General features: G+C 44.2%; 2 protein-coding genes across 2 annotated transcripts; one reads left to right on the top strand and one right to left on the bottom strand.

The window, feature by feature from the left end:
- Positions 1–3,434: 3,434 nt before the first annotated feature.
- On the top strand, positions 3,435–6,972 carry COX4 (cytochrome c oxidase subunit IV; the record flags this gene model as incomplete). Its single annotated transcript, XM_018858496.1, has 3 exons — positions 3,435–3,549; positions 3,589–3,955; positions 6,510–6,972. 3 exons carry the CDS (start codon positions 3,435–3,437, stop codon positions 6,970–6,972), a joined length of 945 nt encoding a protein of 314 aa, XP_018713625.1.
- Positions 3,448–4,283, bottom strand: RPS26A (40S ribosomal protein eS26). The gene has a single exon (XM_018858331.1). The coding sequence runs from the start codon at positions 3,942–3,944 to the stop codon at positions 3,585–3,587; it is 360 nt and encodes a 119-aa protein (XP_018713626.1). The 5' UTR covers positions 3,945–4,283; the 3' UTR covers positions 3,448–3,584.
- Positions 6,973–10,364: the final 3,392 nt, after the last annotated feature.

Below are 10,364 nucleotides of genomic sequence, written 5' to 3'. Positions count from 1 at the left end.
GGATGTGATTTAGATGGTGTATTTATGAGGGTGTGACTTGGATGGTGTATTTATGAGGATATGACTTGGATGGTGTATTTATGAGGATGTGATTTAGATGGTGTATTTATGATGATGCGATTCAGATGATGTATTCATGAGGATGTGATTTAGATGGTGTATTTATGAGGATGTGATTTAGATGGTGTGACTGATAATGATGTCATGTAAATGGTGTGATTGATAGTGATGTGATCTGGATTAAGGCGATTTGGATTGGTGTGATTAGATTGAGGTGGTCTAGATTGAGGTGCTTCATGTTTATGCACCTTACATTGATGTGCTTTATATTGATGTGTCTTATATTGGTATGATTTTATTGGTGTAATTAAAATTGACTTGATTTACATTGATGTACCTTATATTGATGTGCTTTGTATTGATGTGATTTAAATTGATGTAATATAGATTGGTGTGATTTATAAGTATGCGATTTAGATTGATGTGATCTAGATTGATGTGATCTGGATTGATGTGATCTGGATTAAGGTGATGTGGATTGGTGTGAGTTAGATTGATGTGCTTCGTATTTATGTGCCTTACAGCGATGTGCTTTATATCAACGTGCCTTATGTATGTGATTTATATTGATGTACCTTATATTGATGTACCTTATATTGATGTACCTTATATTGATGTACCTTATATTGATGTACCTTATATTGATGTACCTTATATTGATGTACCTTATATTGATGTGCCTTGTATTCATGTGATTTAGATTCATGTGATCTGCATTGATGTGATCTAGATTGTTGTACGTTATATTGATGTAACTATTGATGTACCTTATATCGATGTGCCTTGTATTCATGTGATTTAGATTCATGTGATTCAAATTCATGTGATCTAGATTGTTGTACGTTATATTGATGTGCTTCATATTGTTGTGATCTAGATTTGTAAGCTTTATATTCATGTGATTTAGATTAATGTGCTTCATATTGACCTCCCTTATACTGATGCGATGTGATCCGATATGATATGCTTTGAGGCGATCGGCTACACATGATTGTATAGCTCCGTCATAGGTATGGACATTGTGAATGGAACCATGTGGATCAGGTCAAGATGAGAAGAACCTGATGAAGTAGATTGCATGTGTTTATAATATGATGGGTGTTGGCCACGTGTAGCTGAATGCAGATGTTATTTCAGAAAGTGATGGTTCTGGCCATGTAGATGCAATGTGATGGAGATGGACATGAAAGGACACGGTAAAATACAGGGTGGAATAAATCAGACGGGCCTCTATATTCTCCACATGTCACCACGGCATATAGGTGACTGCATCATGGGGCTCCATAAAAACTACTCCGAAGAAATAATCTCAAGTAGCCCTACCTTACCTATCACACAATCCATGTCACACATTTTGTCTCACCAAGATCCCAGGTACAATGTAATGTATGCCCATCACTTTAATGGCCATCTAGCGGCCTCACAATAGCGCGTCGCGTGAGCATGGTGGGTTCGGTGGTCCCAGTATATTGGACGCGGAAAGCGAACCAAGGCGTCTGCTTGAAGCCTTCTTCCACTGACTGTGAAATAGTATAGGCCATAAAAACCCATGGGTTTTTTCCGGGGATCTTAAAGCTCAAGTGAACTTCGAAAAAAGTTCGAGGCTTTTCATAGAAGTATTCGTGGTGTCTACAAGTTTTTCAAGCAAGAGAATGCAAAATGCCTCCCCTTAGTTCTGGTACAACACGCTGGCCAAACCCTCCAAAAACCTTTTCATTGTCATGACAGACTCCAGAAAGTTCAGGTTTCCGAGAAAATGTATCGTTTTTTTACCAGACACAGCAGGAACCGGAGCATAAGCCTTCTTATACAATGCGAAAGGATTTCCCACCAATCTTGACACTAACCATGTAGATGCTCAAGTCTTACTTTGCAATTATCCCGACGAGCGTTTATCCACAATTTGTACTGGAATAATACTCAACCATTGATCCTAGCCCTTATGAAATAAAAGTGGAAATAAATCAAATATCACGCTATATTCATGAACTCGAGTCGCGTGAAAAGACAACTTCCAATGGTCACAAAACAGCTCGTCTCGATTAGATTACACGTCGAATATCTCCACTTCAACGCTTTGTGTCTTCCCTTGCTCAACTGTCATCAAACCGATTAAAAAAGCCTACAGCTCTTTTGCTCTCAGTGCGTGTACAGTTGAAACCAAGTCTGTAGGTGTTAATTTCATCTATTCTTCTTCAGGAATTCGAATAAATTGCGATGTTCAGTCTCTATGTGCCTTGGCGTCTAGAAATAAACCACATGTCCTCTAGGGCTCCGAAACATTTCAACCATTCCAACCTGTACTCAATTCAACAAAGTACTTCACTTCAGGTAATTCAGTATGCGGGTTTAAATTTCCCAAAGGCTTGATCTCTAATCCTGAGCAAAGACAAAGAATGGCTTGTATGTGGAAAACTGGGGCATAAACCAAAAGCAATAAGCGTTTTGCTTGCGGATATTCACAAACACTGGATAATTAATCCCAGGCTCGAAAGTTACTTGGGTTACTTTTGCAGTTATTCAACACAAATTTCACAGGCTTATGTGTTAAGACTGGCGTTTTTGGGCACCTCATCTGAGTATTCGTCTTGAACTCTTTGCTCAATTACCTATTGATGAAACAGGTAGCATGAACTGTGTTTTCCAAATAAGCGGCGTTTCATTAGCGAAATCAACAGAAAAGGGGATGTAGCTTTTCAAAAAGCGCTCTTGTGTCCCATACCTTTTTGTCTGGTTGGTTTGACTTGTGTATATGTCTGCAACTTTAAGTAATTTGAGCAGTGGCCTCAGAAAACCGAAAGTCGAATGTCACTGTCTGCAAATCCTTACCCAAAACTATGCAATAATGTCGCTCCTGGTCAACTATTTGCCCCTGGCTAATGTGGTGCTTTTAACTCGGTGATACTAGTTTTCCAAGCTTCAGCGATTTTCGCAAGATCATCTCTCTAGCATAGGTACGCTTGATATTCAACCACGCCGGCCGCTCCCGCATCTTGACAGTGAATCACAAACACTGCCCTCCAATGTGTTTTTCATTTTCGTAACCGCTGGGAAGCAGCGTTGGAAGTGCAAGTTTATATCACCCCAGAATTTAGTCCATTTCTAGTCTTGGGACTACAAGGGTTTTTGGGAGCCGTATTTCAAGCGTGCCGCGTATAGTGGCAAATCTGCCCATTAACAGGTCCATGCTGCAGCGTATATAGGAGATACAACAGGCAACACGTGAGGCTTCAGCATCTTTTTCATTTTTATGCGATCTTCTACAACTTTTCATGCCCTAGGTAACAAGAGCCTCGAAGTTAAGAAATCTGGAAGATCAGCACAGTCTTCAGACACCAATCATACATGCAAGTATTCTGCTCCAAACCTTAACAATGGAGCTTTGTGGAGGCAGCTTCAAAAACGTAGCGAAATACAGACGCCAGGCGAAAAAAACTTCCGCCCTACGACCAGCCGTCTACAGAGCCAATGTATACTTTTTATATTACAGTCAATGACCTATTTGCAAATACCCTTCCGGACACTTAGACGGCCTTCTTAGCAGCATCTTGAGGAGAGACCTTCTTGTCTTGAGTGAATCTCTTTCTCTGAGGAGGAGTTCTGACTCTTCTGTCGACTCTGGATCTGACTCTCACGATTCTGGCGTGGATGGCACAAGAAACACAGTAGTGCAACTTGTTGTACAACTTTGGCAAAGCGTACTCTTGGTACACAGAAGCCTCGGACAAGTCTCTGACGGCAGCAGCCTCAACCATGTTTCTGATGGTGACTCTCTTGATGGCCTTGTCCTTTGGCACACATCTGGCACAGTTCAAACATCTGACTGGCTTGACGTGGCCTCTACCCTTCTTGTTTCTTCCGTTGGAAGCTCTCTTCTTTGGCATGTTGCTGGAATGTTAGTAAGAAGCGAGGGGAGAGTGCCCAGAAAAAACTCCCAATGATGCATGTGGTTCTGTGGCCGGCGGATAGAATAATGTTTCTATGGACAAAATGTCACTTTTCTCCTTGTTTCCGTCTTTTGTTTGTCAAGAACAAACAAACACATTGAAGAATATGAAGTGTGGTCACCTGACTTGATAGGCCACAGCAATAGAGATTAAAAGACATGTGAAGTAATATCCATTTCTTAATATCACCACAAATCAAGCGCCGGCTTATTTCTGTACATCAGGGATCTTGGGTCAGGATTTGGGCGTGTTGGGCTATGGCCGCATGGTTAGAACATACCTTTTGGATATAGAGAAAAACCAGCACTAAGAAATCTGAAAAAATTTATTCTTTAGAGAGCCAGTGCGCGAGAGCCTGCCGGCCTGCATGCTGCGTGCTCACGTTAGTGTGAGGGCGAATAATGATTAGGGCTGCAGCCCTGAAGCGGATATTGAGAAGGCCACTGCACGGCCACATCCACCCAAAAACCGAGCACAGTGCCTGTGGCGAGATTTCCTGATTAATCAGAAAGGGGATCATATGCCCCGGAATGGGAAAATAAAGATTTCGATGAAAGCAATTTGGGTGGACACTAGAGCCGGGTCCGTCTTGTGTGCAGGTCGACACGTTGGCTGGCGGTTGCCATACGCCCCGTTCTGGTGATGACGTATACGAGCGGTATGCGGGCCTTCTGCAAAATTTGGGCTCGTAGAGCTGTAGCAGGCGGCGTGGGAGATGTACATCACGTGACCATGGGTCACGTGCTCGGCTCGGCCCGGCACGCCTGGTATAGCATCTTCTGATCCCCTGCGCCAGGGCCGCGGGTGCTGTATATATGTGTCCGTACCGTTTCACTCTGTGCATGCAATATGGATGTAGAAGTCACGTGCGCAACCGGCCTCTCGTTTTTGCAATTTGCGGCGTGGTTTGCAGATCTCATGACTTATATGAGACAGCCCAATCCACAGAATGGCTGCGAGACTCGAAAGCCGAAATAACTAGAAACGTAATCGTTGCAAGAGAGCTACTTCTGGGCATGGAAATCTGATCTGGCGTGCTTTTTAGTGACCTGTGCAAAAACCAACTGGGAGCCAGAGATTATAACGAAACACGTGATCGCGGCCATACGTATGAGAGGACAGTCAACAAAAATGAACGAGTAAAGACCACGCCATAGCGTATCAATCAAGACATATCTTGAGCTATCCCGGCACTAATTCAAAAATACATGTCTGAAACGAGAAGGCCGCCAGTGGAAATGAGAGTGGGCTGTTTGGGGTCACGTGACGGCCGGCCTTCCCGTCTCCCGGCTTGTCAAGCCTCTAGGTTTGACTCAATAAACAAGTCACCATGAAATAGCCACAAGCATGATTCAATTGGACTTCCGAATGGCTACATGTAGAAAAGAAAAATAGAGTACATTTCTTGTACCCCATAGTTGCTCTCATTTATTGCGCATCACCTGGGTGACAAATGACTGCGAGCGCAGTCATTCCTTAAGACAGCTGTAAATCATAAAGTAGCGGTCTCTGATTCCCATACAAGGCCAGGAGTCATGAAGATGTGTTGATTTTCGACTTCTGCTTGATTTTCGATATTTTTCCCCACTGACAGACAGAATGTGGAATCGTGGCAGGTGCCCATCTGGTTCCTGTAATAACCCCCAGTTATGTGCAGAAACGCCATTTCCACAGCTCAAATTTGCCTGTTTGCCTCCAGTCACCCTCTTTTACAAAACAAGCGAATTCACCCGCCCCAGCAATGGACTGATGGAGGCGGATCCCGGTGTCGGGCCCTATGTCACGTGATCCCGCGTCACGTGCGTACCCGGCCCGCCCAGCCAATGAGCTGGAGGTGTTTCGCGCGTGTCGCCTGATTTTTCTCCTTCATCTCGCTATACTAATTAGAGATAGCATCCACGTCAGTGCAATACCACTACAACCAAGATAAAAATGTATGTGTGCATTTCCAAACCAGCAAGGCCCTAGCTCCCCGCCACAGGTCTCCACGTGACCCGTCCCACTCTGTCCTTATCACTTGTGTCGTTGGGGAACCCCACATTGGCCTTCCCGTAAATGCTAGGAACAACAAACACCTCCTTCTTCTTGCGTTCCTTTCGGACCCGGCCCGCCAAAGTCCCGGGCATTTTCGAGCACAAACGCAAAGCCCGGAACAGGCCCAACCTGGAATCAGGTCTGCTTTCTCGCTCTGGAAGTATCCCCCTAAATACCCGCCCACGCTTGTAGGGGGCACCCCAAAAGGGACATACCCGCCGGGCCCAGTCCACGCCACGTGTCTGCGTACACAAAAAACAAGGCCGATTTCACGTGTCAATGTTTAGGGCATGACGCCAGATGCAGACACCCAGGCCAGCGCTGGCGTGTGGACTCCTAAGAAAAGAAAGTCATTCACGAGCACCGCCAACAGCACCTCTCCACCACATCACCAGCAGCTCCCCTTGCGGTGGGCTTTTTAGAAGTCCGCCCTCTCTTCCCCGCCTCCAAATATACTAACCAACATAGGCTCTCTCGTACAATTGCACGCGTTGCCAGACAAAGCAGAACGTTGAGTTCGTCCAGAATAGTGTTCTCCGCCACCAAGTTGGAGTCCAAGACCGCCACCAAGTTGGCCGATGTCACGGGCCCCGACTCCTCGTTGATCGGAGCTGGTGCCACGCCAGGCACCATCCCCACCGACATCGATCAGGCCACTGGTTTGGAAAGATTCGAGATTTTGGGTAAGATGGAGGGTGTCGACGTGTTCGACATGGAAAACCCCATTTTCGAGGGCAAGGGCACGATGAAGGACCCATACATGGTGCCCACGTACATTGGCTACCGTTACGTCGGCTGCAGAGGCCATGACACCCAGGACCACAAGCCTTACTGGATGAAGGTCGAGGAGGGTAACCCCGGCAGATGCTGGCAATGTGGCTCTGTGTATGCCGCCAAGTACGTTGGTGAGCCAGGCCACCACCACCACTAGGGCTGCTGAGGCAGGCGACTCGCACGTTTTCAATAAAATCACGCATAGATATTGGTCTGTAGCTGTAGGAATGGGGGGCTGGATCCATGATCGGGCTCAGGGTGGAGTTACGGGAGAATTTCACTTGCTTGGCTTTGTTTTGTCCTTGTCAGCTTGTGTATGAGTATGTAGGTTTGCTATACGTGGTCTTGAAAGAGGCCAGCTGCCCTCTTCATTCCAAGTCACCGCAGCATATGTCTGTTTATATTCACTCTGGAGGACCCGGAATGATCCGGGTTATATATTTCGTGAACTTGCAGAAAGCCCGCAACTTTGGGATCTCTTATAACCCAATAAGTCGTCGGTCCTTTCATGTCACTCACGCAATATTTTGTAAAATCCCTCTTTTAGACGCCAAAAATATCTTACATGCATTTCACTTTGATTACTGGGGCATGTCAGAATACAAATGTCGTCCACATGCCCTATGTGTATGGGATTCAAACAACAATGAACGAGTTTTGCTGGTGCCCACTCAAAGCAGATGGATCTTGTTATTGAGAGGAGACATCAAAGAAGGCGCCTCATACATATGCTCTAGTAAGCTACTTCAAGATTCATTTCTTGAGGTTATGCAATTTACCGCCTTCAAATTCTCCCTGACCTTTCCGTGAAACCAATCTTCAACTTGGACATGAATCCTTTGGGACCAGGTTCTGTTATTCTGTCCATATACTACTCATTGGTGGAAATTGCTGAAATAATCACACCGTAAATGAGGTTTATTTGACTATCAGCAAACCTTTCACAAGTTTACTGGGTAGAATACTGATAGCGGTAGATTTGATTTGAAGTTTATATGACCTTGTGGAAATAATCCTGGCTAATACAGATCCTTGATATATTCCAGACCCAAAGGACACAACCGCTCGTGTAATATACAAAGTTGCAAGCCGATCATCGTATATATGAAGCAAAAATCTCGAAGATACCAGAATACCTTTATGTAAGCTCCTCTAGTTCACTGTCTTGTTTCTATGATAGGAGTCATAAAGTATTGACTTAGAGTCCCAATACTTCATTCGTAGAAATAATTTGGAGGTCTAGGGCTCAGTTCAAGCACAAACACTTAAGAGAAATGCTTGAATTAGAACCAATTTGAAGGTGTAAAGATCACAGTTTCTGTGTCTTTTTGACTTTGTAGCTCATTCCGTCCTTTGAACGTATCTGTTTGATCTGCCTCAGTCTATATCTCGCGCAATGAAGAGCATGATTGGATTAAGATATCCATTCATATTGTTTTTTCTATTCTTGTCAAAAGAAGTGTGGAAGCCAAAAAAACGGTAATTTGTGCTTTGGAGTGAAGTTTTTTGAGCTGGTGGTTTTTCTAAATATCATTTTGCTTACTTTGGTTTTGGTCACTATATTCAGTGCTGTGATTCAAACTGGGTCTTTTCCTCGAGGTGTACACACTCTTTTACTATGCTAGAACCGTGGTTGACCCCTGGCTTTTAACCAAATATCATTGCAGATATTATTGTTTTGGGAAACCAGGCTAATTTTCGTGGCCTTTGATAAAACAAGGCTTCCATAATGACTGGAATATTATATATGGCTCTCTCTGTAGCTTTTTTTTAGGCGTGCTCGTGAATTCACTTAAATGGTGAAATCATTGAACAAGGGCAATTTTATAAACTTGTTAGATTTTTGAATAAACAAAAGACTCTATAATACAAAAGTTTCTGTAACGCAGAAGAGAGACATCTGCGCATTTTTGCTAATCACCACCCGAGGACAAATTTCAATTTAAGATATCTTTAAGTTCATGGCTTCAGAAGCTGTATTACGTAGCTGATTCAGGAGGAACGGGATCCAATAAAGAAGACTTCTAATGCTACTGAAGAATGGTAGAATATAAATTCAAGAAGCAAGGTATGGATTGAGCCATTTTTGATGCAGAAAGTTGTGGTTGTGGTTGTCTTTGGCTGGATGTTATCTTGGCAATTGCACAAGTGAAATCATATTCTAGTAGTAATTTGGGAGACTCAAGAAACAACATTTTATGCAGTTCAGAATGATCAATTTCCTCTCCTTTGACTCAGTTGTGAAATATACTCTATTTAGCGATCAACTCGTACGCAGGCTTTTCTCAAACCTTTTTTGTTCGAGATGCACACTATTAAAGACTTTTTCTACGCAGATAAAGCCCACCGATGAATCTTGATTATCTAGTGACTCGTAATTAATCCATAGTTTCATCTTTAGAAGTGGTTGGAGATTGACAGTCAGGAAAAATCACTCTACACCCTCGAGAACTGAACGAGATCCACGTCTAAGTGCTTTCTGAAGTGATTGGTTGGATTTTCCAGAATAATTCTCCGTATGAGGATAAGAACTATGGATGTTATTGAGAACGATGACTACATAAAGTCGCTTATATAGTGCTCCTTCCTATCGTTTTACGATGGTTGGGATCTCGTCAATAACTCAAAAACTATGATGATTTGGCGTGGTCCTTTGAATGCTGCAGACTAGTGAAGTCCAGAATACCTCTATGATAATTCCACGTAGAGCATAATAAAGTCACGTAGCTCATTTCTTGAAGCGCTTCAGTCTAATTCGTATCTTGATGGCATATATCGCTTAGCGTAATTTGGACCCTGGTTCAGTAGCCCCAAGCAGCCAGAAGCGGCTCAAGTTCAAAAACCACTACCGTTTTCATTGCCCCAAAACATATGATTTCACTGTGTTTGACTAAGGCTCCAGAAAAAGTAAAAATGTATATACTCCAGGCCCATCCTAGAACGACCCTTTCATGAGTGGCCGCCAACCTCGGCTAATCGTATACGCGCGTTAACGCAGCTGGACCCATTGGACGCAGGATAGTACCGGCGAATGTCGCACGGCCTGCATCCGCGGAGCCGGCGTTTGAAAAATACCTTATCTAGGTGTCGTTAACAAAGGTGATCTAGTCCCAGAACACAGCTTCTTTACAGCAAATAGCGTAGTCTAATATCCGCTGGAACGCACTTCCTTTTTAAGCCACTGAAACGGCCTGAAACCCACAACTAACGGAAACCAAAAACACCAAAACCCGAAAATGACCCGGCCCAAGGTGCTTATTCTCGGCGACTTGAACACCAGCTTGCCCCACTACAAACGGTTTCTGGAGAAGTTCGAGTGCATCCACCATACGCTCGCCTCGACGCGTGAGGAAGTCATTGCCGACTTCCACACCAAGTTCCACGACATTTCGGCCATCTACGGCGCCTGGCTTGGCTTCGTGCTTGTGGGCGGATTCCACAGCGACATTATCGAGGCACTCCCACCAACCTTGAAAGTGGTCTCCATCTGCTCCGTGGGCCACGACAACGTACAACGGGGCGCAGATGAAAGAAAAGGGGCGTTGTGTT

The sequence above is a fragment of the Metschnikowia bicuspidata genome (assembly GCF_001664035.1).
Source record: "Metschnikowia bicuspidata var. bicuspidata NRRL YB-4993 chromosome Unknown METBIscaffold_1, whole genome shotgun sequence".
Classification (NCBI taxonomy): Eukaryota; Fungi; Ascomycota; class Pichiomycetes; order Serinales; family Metschnikowiaceae; genus Metschnikowia; species Metschnikowia bicuspidata.
Note: the sequence above shows the minus strand (reverse complement) of the source record. Positions and strands in the feature narration are given on the sequence as shown.